Here is an 18,054-nt window from a genome sequence, read left to right as displayed (position 1 = left end):
TTCAATAAATTTAAATGACTTATTTTTAATCTTATTGTTAATTACGAAGAGTAACACAACTTTATAATAAAATTACAAAGTGACTTTTATGACATTTATTATAAAAATGATAAATATGTAGAAAGTGATATTGTATTAATAAATTTGTATTGCTGTTATATCATGATAAATTTTTCTACTAGAAATATGCCCTCCCAATAAAAATACTATTTTACCATTTATTTATTAAAGTGTAAGTATATTAAACTTTACATGCATTATAGTTTTTTTTTTGTGTTAAATATTTAATGTAAACTTTGAATTTTGTAAATGATTAGTTATACATTTTGTTCATAAAGTATGAGAATTCTTAAGTAACATCTTAACCGTCAAACAAAACAGAAATTTTAACTTCCAAAATGAAAAATTTAGCTATTGAGAGATCTATTTTTCTGTGTGAGATCTTATGTATTTGAGATGTACTGTACTATTGCCGTTTTTGAAATAGACATTTTAATGTGATATCTTCGCAGATATAGTAGATAAAGATATGGGACACTTTATGCAATTTCAGTTCAACAGTTACTTAATTAAGTTCAGGTTAACTTTTAACATGAAGTTATGATTAGGTTTTCTCTTTATTTATTATTTTAGATGAGACATTTATATTGTAGGTATTTTTTTTAATATATATAAATAAAATTTTGTATTAACACAAGAATATGATAACATTTTATGTACGATTATGTTTTATTGTTTGTAAGTAATAATACATGCTTAACCCAATGATGTCGTATTTTAATGTCTACACAGCTGACTTAGAGATCCTGGCAGTATGTTGGGGAACACAACAGATTTTTCACTGAAAATTTGCATGCATGTTACTGAAATAATGAAATACCATTGCTGATGCCTAGTATGTTTGTTGACTGTGGTACAGCTCAAAACATTCTTCTATATGAAGAGCAACACCACATTTTTTCACTGTCATACAGTTTTGACTTCTTTTTCCCCTAACATAGCATATAACACACCATTTTGTCACTTTTTTCTTTTCTGAAGATGGAATATGAACTGGAAAGTTGGCCCACGCTTTTGCCTGCAGTCTCATGGGACTGGTGCCAGCTGAAGGTCACCCTTGAACCGAGTACTCTGGCAACTGCACAGTTTTCAGCAGCTGCTGTGCAATATTAATTTTGAAGTCAGAGTAATTTGTCTTTTTTCCAGTTATCTTGTAATACACAGTAAAGGAAAGATAAAAAAATTTTTTCTATACCCCTTCACTGTGTGTCGCATGATGGAAACAGAGCTGTAATCTGGTTCTGTAAATCAACACCTCCCATCCCCTTCTGACACTCAAGGGTACATTTAGGTTCCTTGATCTCCCCTCTTGGTGTCTGACCTCGTTTTCTTCTCAGCTTCCCTGTTGCTGTGATGTCAGCTGATTTGTGTGGAGAAGAGAGAAAATATAAACATCCTTGTTGTCCCTCCACTTCACACATAAGATATTGTTCGCACTTCATATTTCATGTTCCCCCTTTTCAATTTTCTCTTTCTGATATCAGGAGGCATATCTTTTTTATTATGTCTCACAGTTCCAATTACATTTGTTTTTCTCTGTTAGCCTTCTTTATAAATCTGGGGAAGAATACCAATTATCTAAAAACAATGGGTGATCTCGGTCTAACAATGGTTGACACATGTCGATCTTGCTGCTCTTCTGGCGGGAAGAGTAGGATTTGTCACATCATCACCTCCATAAATTTTGAAATATAAACAATAGCCTGAACTAGATTCACCAATTTTGTAAAATTTTATTCCAAATTTTGATCGTTTAGATCTATTACATTGCACAAATAAGAGGCAACCTCTGAATTTCATTAGACTTTCATCCAAACTATGTTCTGAGAATGGAAATACAATCAGAAAATGTTATAGAAAAATGTTATGATTGGCCTAATATTTTTTAGTTTATCATTTTCATTGTTGTCAGTAGTGAAATGCAAAAAATGTGAAATTAGCTTGAATCTCTCTGCTTATTGTTTCGCGAAGTATAGGTGTGTCAGTGCATCTATTTTTACTCCAATACAATTGGAAACGCAATTTTTGCACCTGTGACATCAAAATTACTAAAACAAAATAAGCTCTAATTTCATCTGCAGTAGTTTGAAACCATTTATGGTCACCTTTCAACTTTTTCTTAACTAGATTGTTCATTTGCTTTGTAGCATATGCATTAGGTTCCATATATTCCAAAATAATTTGAAGTTCTGAAGTTGGATCTGACTCAACTTATACAGTATATCTTCATAAGTGCCACTATGTTTGGTAAAAAAAATATATAATGGGGTTATTTTGAGTTTTTGTCCAATTCCAATCACTTTGTTTTTTCTGCATCCCAGTACGTACACGTTTAGAAGGGCCTGGTGTGTCATCATTATTATCATCGCTTTCCTTACTAGATTCACTAAAACTATCACTACAACTTTCTTCAAACTTTAAATTCATCATCAGAAAAATCACTACATCCATCATTACTGTTTACAACGCTTTCTAAACACTTTGTCAATTCTTCCTCATCATCTTTTCTCTGCGATGATGGCTACTGAGGTCATCAAAAAAATACGAACAAAGATTATTTTATTTCGATATGAAGCAGCAAGCCTTGAAAGGGGGATTTACGAAAATTACAATGCCATCTATAAGCTACAAACTGAAATATATGCATGTATATGGAGCACTGCAGCATTGCAACCCAAGGTTGTCATATATGACTTATGTGCCAAAAAATTGCATGACGACCGACCTCTGGACATCATATGATTCAAATGGGTTAATAAATATAATAACTAACCATAATAAATATGCTCTAATAACTGTCACTAAATAATGTTCACATTTATATTTTTGTATTACATGTTCTTCTATTATGATTTTTTTACCCAGGCCAGCCATCAGGAAGCAGTAAATTTATTGAGTAGTCAGATAGGTAATGTTACATTAAAAGTTCAGTACTTAGCCAGTGGTGGGGATGATAGTGAAGAAGATCATGATTTCAACAATCTCAGGTAAACAACGCATTTTATTTTATTTTACCAAGTCGTTTAAATTTTGTATATGTTTATTTATATATATCCTATTCATCATCATTTACAGTTTCCTTGGGTTGGACTTTACAAAATTTCTCCATCTGCCTTGGTCCATGAACCATCTCTCTTTCATTACTCTCACCACATCTCCTCTCTTGCCCACTTTCTTCATCACCGTATTTATTCAATTCATTCTTGGTCTAACCCTTGGTCTTCTACCTGTTTCCTCTGCATGCATCATCCTGCTTGGTAATCTTTCCTCACCCATCCTTTCAATATGTCCAAACTACCTCAGCTTTGATCTTCCAATCAGCTCAGTAAGGGCTTCCTGATTTCAGTTCCTCTCTAATCATACTGCTCCTTACTCTGTCCCTTATTGTCTTCTCTAGCATGCTTCTTGAATTTCATTTCTTCTGCCTGTCCTCAACCCTCCACCTTTCTGCTACCTTTGTAGGTTTCTGTCGCATAGGTAGGAATCGGCACAAAATAGGCTTTATACATAATTCTTATATTGCAAAGGTCCTTGTTCCAAACCAGACTTTTTACACTGATAAAATCCACTTGCCTTCTGTACTCTTGTGCTTATTTCTTTAACCATTCTCCCATCCTCAGATAAAACTGTTAACAATTTTAGCAAGACAAGTAAACAATTTTACCTTTTGTATTTTTCTGTCGTTCATAGTTATGTCCATTGAATTACCCTTTTTCCTGTCTTGCATAGTCACTTTTCTTTTCTTAACACTGCATACCACATTTTTGAATTTTGAAACACTCCACACATTTATTGCACACTATATATCCCTTTTGGATCCTTCTCCATATAACCAGGTCTACAAATAACAAGTTGCTCATTCCTTTTGCTATTTCCTTTTTAACTTTCTTGAAAATTCCATCCATAGGTATTGTAAACAAAAGTGGTGATATCACACTTCCTTGTATCAATCCATTCTCTATTTCAAACCAATCTGAATTTCCCAACCTTGTACTGATGCAATTCTTGCTCCCTTTGTGTAATTTTAACCATCTGGATGTCCACTCTATCAACATTTTTTCTTCTAGCACCTGCCACCCGACTTCCCTATATGTGCTCTCATGCCTGTGTCAAGGAACACCATTACCAATTTCCTATTATAATTGATTTCTCACTCGCTTGTCTCAATGCAAATATTGCATTTATAGTGGACCTACCATGTATGAATCCTATCTGACCCTCTTCCAACCCCCCTCAGTCTTCTTTCTGAAGTGGTATTCCAATACCCTTTCAGACAACTTAGCTGTGTGTGGAAGTAGTGTAATACCTTTGTAATTACTACATAAAATCTTGTCCCCTTTTTTAAATATGGGGATTATTCCTTTTTTCTAGTCTTCTGGAATCAGTTTCATTTTCTGTGTACTTCTGAACAGTCTGTACAGCCACTGTAAGTCACAAACTTCTGCATACTGCATATATCTTAATACAAATATTTGTATATATATATATATATATATATAGTATATAATTTTGTTACTTACAAGTTTGAAGTGTTGTTATTTTTCCAGTTTCTAGATCTTATTTATTACTTGGAAGGAAACTCTTTAGACAAGTTTCAACAAAAAATATTTGAATGGAAAATTGTTTCAATTTTATTTACTTTCATTCTTGTCTTGGAAATCATCTGTGGAAAATTAAACTGCAGCATATAAATTACAATACTGTAAAATTTTAATTTTTTTTTCTACAACTATTGTTATTCAGGCATAACTCTGTAAAAGTAGTAACAGACTCAAATCACGAAAATGGACATAAAATTGAAATAAATAAATAATGACTTATACCATTGAAGCGTAAGCCCTTTTGCTTTAATTTTGAGTAGGATGCAATAGATTTAGTTAATATGAAGATGCTTTTAATACAAACATCATTGTCTTGTTATTGTCTTTACTTGAAGGCATATGACATGGCACGGTGAGGAAGTATACTGAACACCTTGAAGCAGTAGAATATAGATGGCAGTATGCTGAAACCAAAATTTCTAAATTATTGTAGAAAACAGTATATTGCAAGGTAATGAATGCAATGCCTTTCCGTTTAAAGTTACACTTAAAAACATGCATCTTTACTTGCTTTAGCAGTAAACAGAATTATAAAATGAGTGGATTAAAAGCACCTATCACGTATTTCCAATACGTATGTCCAGTGATTTTGCAATTTATGTGTCATCTCTTTTTGTAGCAACTGTTGAATATTACTTCAAAATTCAATAATTACATTAGAAGGTGGAAAGTACAGAATTAAAATTCTTAGGTTACATCTTGATAAATACTTTATTATAAGTAAATTACATCAAACTTAGTAAGATTTCTGCTAGCTTGTAGTTTGGTTGTGTACTCTTTGAGACAAACAGCTTTGAGAATATTGGGTATTATTACTTTCTCTTTATCAATTTCAATCTACCTTGTGGTATAGTTTTAGAAGATTGTTGAACCTTCTCTTGCCATTGACAGGACCAACTAATAATAGCTTACTATTATACTGATCATACTGATGATCCCAACATCCTTTGCATGATCCTCATGGTTTGGCTATTTTATTGAACATCCTTATTACACAATTCTTTTGGGTGCTCAAGCTTATTATATTTGTTCTATCCTAGGCCTCAAATTACCCAATATGCATACTGTAGAGATATGTCCAGTTCATTGAATAAGTGTCCAGTTCTTTGAATAAGTTCATTTATAAGTGTTTCCCTGTGGAAACTTCCACAGGAAAACACTTCTTTGTTTGATATATCAATAAAAGTTTTCAGATTTTTACTTTCATTAACTGGGATATTTTTTTTATCGTCAGAGGAAGAAGTACTTATTTTTCCTCAATTCTCAATCCTTCAGTGTTTTCAGTCAATTTCTGTATATTTAAATATTTTTAGCAGTCCACTCCACTCAATCAAATAGTTTTCCTCTGTCAGTTTTGCAAATGCACATTATGTCTATTAATTCCAGGACTGAGGTCATTAAAAAACACAGACAATAAATAAAAAGTTCTTATTACTGTCATCATTCAATATAGTCCCCATCTGCTTTGATACATTGTTTATATTGCTGATACAACAAAGTGATTGCCTGAGAAAGCTCTATATTTGGAGTAGCTTTTAGTTCACTCATCACAATCTTCAGGAACATCAGACATTCCCAAATCTTGTCCCTTTCATTGTATATATATTGTATTGTACATTGTATTTCATTGTATATATGTAAAAGTATAAAACTTTTCTGTAATTTTATATAATTTAATCACTCACTGTTGTTTGTTGTATTTTTAAAGTTAGAAAATGAACCAAACCACAACAATTTAACTCTTGATTGTGTTAATCAAGTAAAGGTTGAAATTTACATAGCTGATGAAGTTAAACATTCTAACCAGTACCATTGATTCCAATAGTGAGTAATAATATCGATCAGGGATATAATTGTTCCATGTGTATATCTGTTTACTTATAATATTGTTTCCTATATAATCTTGAATTGTTTATTTTTGTAATCTACAGTTCTTGTTTTTAACCAAACTGATCTTATCCCACATTTTCTTACATCTTCTATTGTAACATTTTTATCATTAATCCTGTTAGCTTATCGCATGTTATCTTACATATACATTTAATTTAAGTAAGTTGTGAATCATGCTTTGAGTAATGAATTATGGAGTTTGTTGTTATGTAATCCTTTTATTTTTTAAATCTTGTATTCTATTTACCTTGCCTTTTTCTTCTCTTTATACTTTCTTGACAATATTCATCTTTTAACTAGTTCCTCTTTCTGTTTTTCATTTTTTTTTTCATGATCTAAACAAATCATTTAAGTTCTTCCATAATTTTTTGCCCAGAGCTTCATTTATCAATCATTTCTTCTCATTAATATGCCTGCTTTGCTACCATGAAAATAAATTTTTAAAGATTTTCTTAAACAAGTCTTGAGTTTTAATTTTTTTTAATTTTTACCGTATATTATTGTAAAATATAAAATTTTTTCTAGGTATGGTTTCTTCGAGGATACATCTGATGGTGTAGAATTTTATCGAGTAACCAATGGATTCCCTGAAAACAGAAAAGATTGTCTTGCTACACCAACACCTACTGCACCTAGAACACCTGATTCTTCTGTTAGGTATAATGAATCTTTTTATTTTTTTTAATTTATAAATATTTTTTTATCAAATGTTTACATACTTTTATACAACTTTTTCTTAGTGCATATCTTTTTTTGTAATTAATCAATAGGCAGTAATTTTTTTGTGGTACGATAAGAAATCTGATATTTTAAGCGTGAATTTGATTTGCTTTATCACTATTTGGTATCAAAATTAGTTTAATCTCATTAAATGGAATGACTTAATTGATTATTAGCTTTTTTTTCTCTCTAATGTTGACTATTATTAAATAATCAATCAATAATTCAGACATCAGTAAATCATGAATCTGTCAATAATACAATAAATCATCCAATCCAATAATCATTCATTCATTCAGTCGATCACAGAATCGGTCATCAGTCCATCATGGCATTAACCAGTCATATATTTATAAATCAATCGATCAGTAAAACTTCAATCAATCAATCATCTAAGCAGTCATCAGTCCAACAATCAGTTTATCAATTATCAAGCATTAATTAATAGATAGATAATCAACCCATAAAAAAATCATTACACCAATCATTTGTAATCCATCATTATAATTTATAAGTTTTTGATTATCTTTATGCCTCTGTTCTAGTCTTGTCATACCTCAATTTTTCAGTCAGATGTTTTGTGTTTATGAGCCTGAGTAGCTGGACATAATACAAATATATTAAATTACTTGTTTCAGAAATTCACATTTTTGAAGCTAGTTTCATTTTAAAATTTTTTCATTAAAGTATATAATATATTGTTAATTAACATCTAATTATAAGTTTAACCCATTCAGATCAAAATATTTTTCAGAAAATTGTGAGCTTTGTAATGCTGCTTTTTTTCATAAGCAATACTTGCCTGAGGGTATACTAATTCTATTTTTTTTAATTTTCCTTGCAGTTGTTTTATTTTTAAAAGTTGAATTCAGGTTGTTTCCTTATTTTAATATACTTTCTTGAATAGGTTTGGCTAACTATTAGAGTAATCTGTTTTTACAATTTTTTTTTTAAATATTGAAGTTTTATTTTGTATATGTGCAGTTATGTTAAACACACAAAATAAACAAGTTTTTAATCTGTGTAATAAGAACACTTTATGGTATCACTAGAGTTAAATTAGATCAATTTTACTTTGTTTTACTATAAATAAAGAAACATGTTTTTGATCACAGCGTACAAATTTTGAATAGAGAGCCAAATCTAATAATACTAATTTATTTTTCCTAACACAACATTTAACCTAAGTCATGACCTACAGCAACTATTTAAATTATAACCTCACAGAAAGGTTAAGTATTTTTTATACAGTTTTGTCATTTCTCATTTGAAATTTTCAAGATGGATCAATCTGTTAAAATTACTAGAATATTACCGTACTTAAAATTCTTTAATAATAAACTTTGGTATTTGTTATATTAAAATTTTATCTACTATTTTACTTTTTAATTTTTAAGGTGGTCAGAATTTTTAATTAACTTTTTTTTTAAAAAACAGTATTGAACATAATTTTTTTTTCAGAAATTAAGGTATTACAAAATGTGTAATCATGTTGATCACCAGATTTTTCTTCTTCATTGTTAGAATCTGACGATTCTATCTAAAAAGAGTTGCTCTAGTGTAAGCACTCTTTTTAATAAGAATGACATCACTGACTGATAATTGAATAAGAAGTTCTTACACTACATCTCCTTGTAACTTTTAAAATATATTTTTGTATATTTTTAATTTTTTTGTAAAAAAGAGTCTGTGTAGTAAAAACAAACAGATCTATACATTATTAATAAAGTAACAGGAGTATGCAGTAGCCCCACTGTTGAGACAGACTTATTTTGAGAACAGTGTCAAAACAAATGTTAGGCTTAAAAGTCCAATAAAATGGATAGAGTGAAATATCAAATGCATTGCTGCATAGAGGCGGATTGGAAATGACGAGAGACATCAGGAGTAAAAGGGAGATCATGTGGCAGTTTCTTTTTCAAAACAACATATTGCAGTACATCATTACACATACATGTTCTGATAATAATTATTGTCTGATAATGCTGCGAAATGTAACAAAATTTGGAAAATGTACATGGTCCTAACTTTGTCATAAATAGATGAAATGATGCCAAATGGTCAAATTAAAATAGGAACTTACTCTACTCGGTCAAATAGTGCTTTTGAACAATGATGTTTCTGAAAAACTTGATTTTTAATAGTTGGCAAACAGTAACTTTTAAGGTTATTTCCATTATTGAACTGAAAATTATATTTTCAATATCAGTGTCATAATTTCATTGTGTACATTAACATGTTAAGAAATTCTAAACAGCAAAATTAAAGGTAATCTGTTTTAATCTTATCCTGTTTTAGGAATACAACACTAATATATGTATATATAAGATACTAAATAAGAGCTAACGTCATTTACTTTTGTAAGGATTGATAGATCAATTGATTCTTGTAATATTTCATGTCTTCAAGATATCTTACCCAAATTTTTTGATGCTGTCTTCAATAGCCATTTGCACATTTTGTTCATGTAGTGGAGAATCCAATCTTACATCTGTAAATCACTGTCCAAAATGTTCTGTTGATTTGTTAATTAGAATTTGACAACAATGGTAGTTGAGAGGTAGTACTGAGCAGACATTAATATGTTGAACGCTAGTTCAGTATGACTTGTTAATGCATCATACTGAACTCTGGCAAGGGACTGATACGTATGAAATATGTAAGATATTTTCTTAATATTATTCAAGCTCAGGTGGCTGGCTTGGGTTTGTTTATGTTGTGCCAACTTTTTCTTTCAAAATGCTCATTTTGTGCTCACCATTTATGTATCTCTTGTGATTATTTAAAGTTTATCATCGTTTCTTTTGTATTAAAAAAAAATTAATGCAATATATATAAAATATTATTTCAATCGTGCTGATTAGATGATGGCCTAAAAAAATAATTATCAAATGGAAAGCGATCACACTGTATAGACAGAAGACAAGCCTAGTTTTAATAATTTATTACTTTTTTTAATAAAAATTTTTTCATCGTGACTGGTGATGTGTTAATAGATCATGCAGGTATTTTTTATAGAAATACGGCTCAAAATCGGAGAATACACTTGTTTCCTTGTGCTGGGCTGAACATGTTAATGTCTGGCTTATCCTCAAACTCTTATCTCAGAAACCCACTATGCCAATATAATTTAACATTTTTAAGGATCATAAACTATGGTACTAATATAAATACCTTTTTGTTTTAAAATTAATAATCATTTAATTTTTTATAAAACTTTTTTCATACAGAGACGGTTCGGAATGCAGTTATCCAAGCAGCCCATCTGCCCATCCACAAGTTGTTGTTAATAATAACGATACTAGTACTAAAATAGAAACAACATTGCCACTGCCAGTACCTCCACATTTATCTCAGAAGAATGAAAATAAACTAACTAATATTGTTCCATCTAATCAACAACAGTTGCAACAGCAGCCGACACACTTATTAAGTCCTAGACATTTCGGTGTTACTACATTACAGAAAATCTTTAGGTCCTTTACACCAAGTGGTGTATGGAGTGATGGTACTGAAGAGGAATCTAAAGATGCAAATGATGATGATGATGATGATGATGTTGATGTTGATGTTGATGTTGATGATGATGATGATGATATTAAATCGATGCAATCATTAAATAGAATCCAGTTAAAAGTTATTGATAATAATGATAACGATGATGCTAATGATAATAACATTAAAATTATCAATAATGATAATATTAAAATCAATAATACAGATTTTAAACATGACACTGATGATGAAGAAAATGATAAGAAGGTGTTACTGAAAATACATCAACCAGCTGTTAATGTTAATGCTGAAAAAGATTGTAATAAAAGATTTGAAACGAGATGGATTGAACAAAGAGATTCCAGTCAACAACTTTTTCATCCAGAAACTGAAGCGGTTAGTTTAGTTGATGGTTTAGGTGATGCCAGTTTTGGTACACCTGTATAAAATTAATAATATATATTTAATGTAAATTTATATTTCATATCTTGAGTGATGAAATTTAAATGATTGATCGATATAAGTAATTCCATTTATTATTTAATGATTATCATATGCTATATTTAAATATTCATTTATTTATACTGGATAATATTATTTATATTGTTCCTTTTTTTTCTCAGTATCATTAAAATACAGTTTTTATTATTGTAATTATAATGTTACAAGAAAATGTTTTATATTTATGTAAATTATGTTACTGTAAAAATTGATTAGATATTCTTGGCAACTATCTGCGAAGTTGAATTTTATATTCAACTTTTCATATTTACTTATTGCACATGACAAATATGTTTTTCCATAAATGATCTGAAGAATATACGTCCTGTTTTGGTTTCCGCGGTTGATGGCTTTCATATAACATTCCGTGTAATTTTTTTCCACTAGGACAAATAAGTATGAGTGCCACCAACAAATCTTGCAAATTTGTATATTTAAACTTATTTTGTTATTATTTTATTTAATTTTTACTTAGTTAATATAAATATCTTTTATAATATAATATAATATAATGTACTTTCGTTATTTCTTAATTTATAATTATGGTGCCCGTTCACGTATTTATAATGAATCGGTTCAGCAATAAAACAAAAGTAAAGTTTTCTAGGGAAAAATCTGCCTTATCAAGGTTTGCACATTTTATTTCCCTCCCAAATTTAAATTTTGTGACAAATTTAATCATTGTTCTGCTACATCAATAGTCCTATATTGTAATCAGTGGCCCCAAGCTGCGCACCAAGTACCTGGGTATAAAAGACATATAAATAGTGCACTGCACCCTACAGAACATTTTATTACAGAAGAACAGTGCACAGTTTACCCGAGTTAAAATTTAACACAAATGTATTATTCAGATTATAAGATACAATAAAATGAATATAGTTCTACTTATAAAAATGAAGATTGAAATCATACTTTTAAAATTATTATCTATTAAAGTACCCTAAACATTTCATATACTACAGACTGCCTATTTCATGATATTTACTAATTTTGTTTTTTAAGAAGTCATTTCGATGTCTGGTTATAGGATACTTAATTCTTACAGATTTGTTTACACTTTTCAATTTGATTTAAGTGTTTGTTTAAAATTTTAAAAGAATATTTACAAAATTATTTAAATATGAATGGATTTTGTAAAACCTTCCATTGAATCATGAGCGAAAAAATTGGCAGCAGTTCATTTTCTCTCTAAACTTGTTCTGAAATTGGCACATACGTCATTGGTGTAAACTCTATACTTTCTGATATTTACATATCAATCAAATAATCTGAATGTCTTTTAAATCTTTCATCTTGTAGTTAACCTTGAGAAGATTGGTAACCCAATTGTGTACTTCAAAAAGTTGCAAAAATGATAAACCAAGCATATCAACCATGTCTCCCACTTCACTTTCAGCTGTTGTGTACACTGTTACTAAACCTCTCCTACATATTATCTCGGGTTAGGATGAAAACTAAACTAATTAATTGAATCACAGGCCAAAGTGATAACAGCGAGTTGTAAGTATTCTTTGTGAAGTCAACTACTACATATTTGGAATCTAACTCAAGTAGTTGAAATATATCTTGGTAAGTTTTTGCAAGTTTATCTGGCAAGATGAAGAAAGCTAAGGGCACATAATGCCCATTTACTATTATATGCAAAGTAAATAACTGTTTGAAAAATTTCAAACCATCTAATGAACAATTTAAATAAATTTTACCATCTAATGAATAATTTAAATAAATTTTATCCTTATTGAATAAAGTCCACATTATTTTTGTAAAATAGCAGTAGTTTTTTTTTATATGAGCTAATGAAAGGCAAGGAATTTTCACCTATAAGGATTTTAAGTTGCAATTTAGCAAAGTATGTATGATTTTGTTGGTACTTTTTGGCAAAGGTGACCAGTAGAAGGCCTTTACCAAAAAGGCTTGGATTTTTTGGCATGACCAGTGGTAGGCTTGTCCACTGTTTGTGTTTTTCTTTACAGGTGAACCCAGCAGGTAAAAGGGGATTAAGCAAGTGCACAGTTGATGAACGCCTATTATAATCACTTGAAACATTTTTAAGCAGTCCCTACCCAATTAATAAATGAAGTATGAACATTTCTTTGTTAATTAAATTTCTAAAAAGCAAGGTGTACTTTTATTTCTATTCTTTATAATTAAATGTGCAAATTCAGGATTTTTAATTATGCACTGAATATTTGAAATTTTGAGGTATTGTCTACTAGGACCAAAGTAAGCCAGTTTTTAAAAAAAAATTGTATTCTGTAAATGGTTTTATTATAGTAATTAATGTTTACTATAAAAAAAATGTCAGAATAAACGAAATAGCAGCATCTGAAATATTTTTTATCTGAAAAATACCATTTGCAATGATAGAACGATAAAAGTTAAAAATTATTAAGTAAATTAACTGCTTTGTGTGAAAAAAACTGAAAACTATTGTGAAATTTGATCAGTATTATGAGGCTCCTTCTGATAAAAAAACTGTATTCATAAAGTTTAAGACATACTTTAGTTTCCCAGAACATTGGACTGATGGAAAATATGGAGAAAATTTGACTAAGTATTATTCTTATTATTAGAATAATAAGTATTAATATTAATTAGTAATTGAAGACTACATTATAATGATATTGCAATCACTCTGTGAGTGATGCTATATTCTCATTTTTCTTTTTAACTCAGTAATGCAAACCTTCTATTCATATTAGAATCAAAGTTAACCATAAAACAAAGAAACAGTCTCTTCTTTCGAGGCACATCAAAATTTATTGATAAATACAGTTTTTTTTAATTACATGGTTTTATTATAAGTACCATGCACATTAAGGCAGTTTATCTTCATTGATTCAAATCAGTGCTAATCATGATTCTGGACTTGAAATCAAAATTGTAAATGCTAAATAAAGATGGTTAGCAAATAAAAGCATTTTTTAATTTATCTTTTTAACCTTTTTTATTTGCTTATTTCTAAAGAATTCACTATTGCTGTAGGACTAGAAATTTATTATTTTTTGAAGATTTGTAGTGTTTGTTGATTAATTGTCTGCAAATTGTCAGTAATTATTACCACTTATTTATACAAGAATGTTACCAATTTTTACAGTAATATATATATATATATATGTATATACATTATTATTATTATTATTATATAGATGACCAAGCTGAAGTGCATTATAATTCAAATTAAAAGAATATATAAATATACTTAGATGTAGCGTATTAGATGTTGTATCATACTAAAAGTAAAAGCTTATACCACATCAGAATGAATCACATTAATGGTTGCTATATGTTATTGTATATTTTATAAATTTTGTACATGTTAATTACAGTTAAAGCTAAAAAGAAATTTAAGTGATATTAACTCATGCGATAGGTTTCTATTAGTCTCACAATCTTATATAATACAACAAAAGTAACAATAGAGAATCATAAAAAGTGGAAATTTGTAATTCTAGGCTCATACAGTTAAGAATATCCTTTTTTTATTATTATTCCATTCATTTTAGAGACAAATAAAAGGAATCGGTGCACATCTTCATTTCTTTACAAACTGGCAACAATAATTTTCCATACCATCTAGGCAATTTCAGCAGCTTAGTTATTTCACAGTAAGAAATTGTTTTAACACTATCCAGTGCAATTGTCATAACATAAATAATACAGTTTATCTGTTGCTGTGTGCTAGCGTTTGACAATGCTGTGTGAATATACAGCATTGTCAAACGCCCCATTTTGCAACAGTAAAGTTGTTTGTTATTTTAAAGTTTTTGGTACACAGTGTGTCAACTCTGTTCTTTTAGAGGGGAGGTACTGGTTCAAATTTTTGGTGCATTTTTATTTCGTTTTTCTCAGTTGTTTCAACATTTTTTCCCCCAACATTTCTTTGTAAGGTAAGTTTATCTCTTTCCAGGTTTTTGATTTATTAATTATTAAAATAATATTCTCCAAAGGAGAAATCATTTATACATCACAAAATTTCTCACACAGTAAATTATATGCTGCTACCGAAAAATATCTGATAAAAAAAAGGAATAATGAATGAAAGTGTAGTGTAACATAGAATAAGGAACCATCAGAATACATTACAACAGCACATAACGTAGGCACCAGTGCTATGTGCCATTATTGATTAACTATGACAATACAATTTTACAAATTATTTTAGGTTATTTTTTCTTTTATTGATTTTTGTGCGGTAAATGTACCATACAAAATCACATCAGAAGCTGTATTATGTATTATGAAGCTGTATTATCTATTATGTTATAATACAGCTTCTTATGTTACAAAATAAATTCTTTTGAAATAATAAAACCATGATATGTTTTGATTTTTTACAAAAAAAATCAGAATATGCCCAAGTTCTGGCCCGCAAATATCTGGTTAAAGTTGAAAGTGTTAATGACTAGAACTCATGAAAATTGCTTATTGATTGCTTGTAATCAAACTTAAGACCTTTGGTTAATCAAGTCAACCACTGCTACTGTGACTTTATTGAATTGTTTACCACTTTTTGTTTTAATCACACTTTATTTAATTTTAGTCATTTTGCTGGTTTTGCCTTGAACACCTCATAGGTTTTATATTTTATGCTTACAAAGCATTTTACCTAGTTTCTTTGTTCCTATGATGTCTTAATGGAATGATGTCTTTCCAGCATGTTATATAAATAATAATAGCAGCATATTATATAAATTAACATTTACCCGTTTATTTCTTAATCTTGCCTGATTTAATTCTAATTTTGGTGTCATAGATATATTAATTTAGCTGAAACTGATAGTCATAGATATTTTTTAATTTGATACAAATGGTATGTTTTATATATTTTTAAATATTATGGCAGCGGTAAAGTATGAGGCGTGGCTGAATTGTGATGCAAAGCAAAGTCATTCATAATTCAAAAATGAAACAAATATGGCATAAAAGTATAGTTTTAAGGCTAAAAAAAGATGTACATTTATTTTTTCACATAGTCACCATATACAGCTCACGTTTTGACAGATAAAAAATGAGAGGACATTGTCAACACACCTGTTGCTTTGACATTTTGTTGTGTTACATTTCAGCCAATCATCATATTATGTAGCTTTGTAGATTAACCTTATTATAAATAAATACATTTATTTGTTTTTATTGTGAAATTGTATGACAAAAATCAGGTCTGCTTTAGATAACAAATCCATCAGTTAAAAATACTTTAATGTGTTTTTTAATTTTATATTTATTTATTTAGTTCTTTTTTAATCTTGTGTGGCCTAAATTTAAATCAGACTAGAAACAAATCATTATGTGATTTTCAGTCAAAATGCAAATAAGCCAGTCTTAGGTGTACAGTTCTTCTTAACAATCTGAGGATTTTTTCTAAATAATATATATATATGAATATTAATCCGATGAACCAATTTATATGAATAATTGGTGTGAGGTTAAGTTAGCAAAGGGATTTTTTTGTTTTCTAGTGTAAAAGGCGGTAACACAAACCTGTTAATATCCATTTTATTTCAGAGTATGTTTTATGCTCAAAGTATTATTTTAATATGAATTTTTATTTTCTGTCATCATTCATTGAGTAGGTCAGTACACCTGTCCATTCCCATATGTTTTGCCCAAACTTATCTCTTTTATTTTCAGTTATTTTTTCATGTTTTTTATTAATCTTCCATTGTGTCTTTTTTATCCTCTACACTTTTTTCTATAATTGAATTCACCTGCCCTGAATACCTTAATGTATAGCCTACTTTCTTGTCTTTTATTAAAATTTTATTATAAACTTCTCTCTTCAATTCATCCTAAAAACATCTCTTTATTTTTTTTTTTTATTAACCCATCTAGTTACATTATTCTGTTACTCCACATTTCAAAAGACTGACAAAATCTGTGTTTTTGTAGCTTCCATTCAGTTCATATTTTACTGCCATAAATCACTACCCTCCTCCATACAGATATTTTAAGAATATCTCTTAATTTCTTATATGTTATTTTTTTACTTCATGTAGTTCTTTTTTGCTAGTATGCTTTTGATGGTTTGTTTATTTTGTGCATTGTTTCTAGTTTTAGTTATGATGATTTTTTATTGAAATATCAGAATAATTTATGATCCTCACCTTGGGAAAAATCTGAGCAGTGATACATTTTCTTCATTAGAATTACTTTGCTCTTTTCAATAGTTATTGTTTGTAAGCACCAGACAACTCGTGCAGAAATCAACAACCACAGACTTCTTGAACGTTTTATGATTCATACGCAATTTAAAATGCAAAACTTAGAATTATAAATTCATTCATACTTTTTATTTTTTTTTACCTGTTGATCAACAAAATCATTTAAAATGCTCACAGTATTTTCTGCTAGAATTATCATAATTGATTTGAGTATTATTTTCTGCCCTTCCTAGCATTGTCACTCTAACATTTGTAGTTGATGCATTACTCCATTCTCAAAACTACTGTTTAGCACTGAGTCTTCCTGAGTTGGAATAGCCAAATAAATAGCAATGTTCTTCCCACTCCCCATCCCTATTGTCATGGCGTCTTCTGCTTTACCCCTCTTGCTCTAATGGTTACACAATTTCTTTGAACTAATCCTTTTGATTCTTTATTTTAACAATTTTAAATATTAAATCGGATTGAGTGTTTATTTATTCATTAATTATCTCTTGTCCTTTTAAATTTAGCTTGAATATTTCCATTTTTTCCAGAATATTTTAATTAAATTTTATCCTTTTTCTGCATAATATTTTCATGAATTTTATCACTTCATTGGGAATGGGTTGTTTTCTATC

At 29.2% G+C, this 18,054-nt stretch overlaps 1 protein-coding gene across 3 annotated transcripts in view; it reads left to right on the top strand.

Moving 5' to 3' along the window:
- LOC142331791 (Golgi-associated PDZ and coiled-coil motif-containing protein-like) overlaps positions 1-18,054 on the top strand; it is a 138,063-nt gene that overhangs the window by 108,691 nt on the left and 11,318 nt on the right. For 2 of the 3 annotated variants that reach the window (XM_075377904.1, XM_075377906.1), the window contains exons 7-9: positions 2,926-3,047; positions 7,077-7,208; positions 10,502-11,162. In XM_075377904.1, coding sequence (XP_075234019.1) covers positions 2,926-3,047; positions 7,077-7,208; positions 10,502-11,162 — 915 coding nt within the window. Of the gene's footprint in view, positions 1-2,925; positions 3,048-7,076; positions 7,209-10,501; positions 11,214-18,054 lie in introns of those variants that run through there. The other variant, XM_075377905.1, reaches the window with a different exon arrangement.

This window comes from Lycorma delicatula, chromosome 10 (genome assembly GCF_047948215.1).
Source record: "Lycorma delicatula isolate Av1 chromosome 10, ASM4794821v1, whole genome shotgun sequence".
NCBI lineage: Eukaryota > Metazoa > Arthropoda > Insecta > Hemiptera > Fulgoridae > Lycorma > Lycorma delicatula.
Note: the sequence above shows the minus strand (reverse complement) of the source record. Positions and strands in the feature narration are given on the sequence as shown.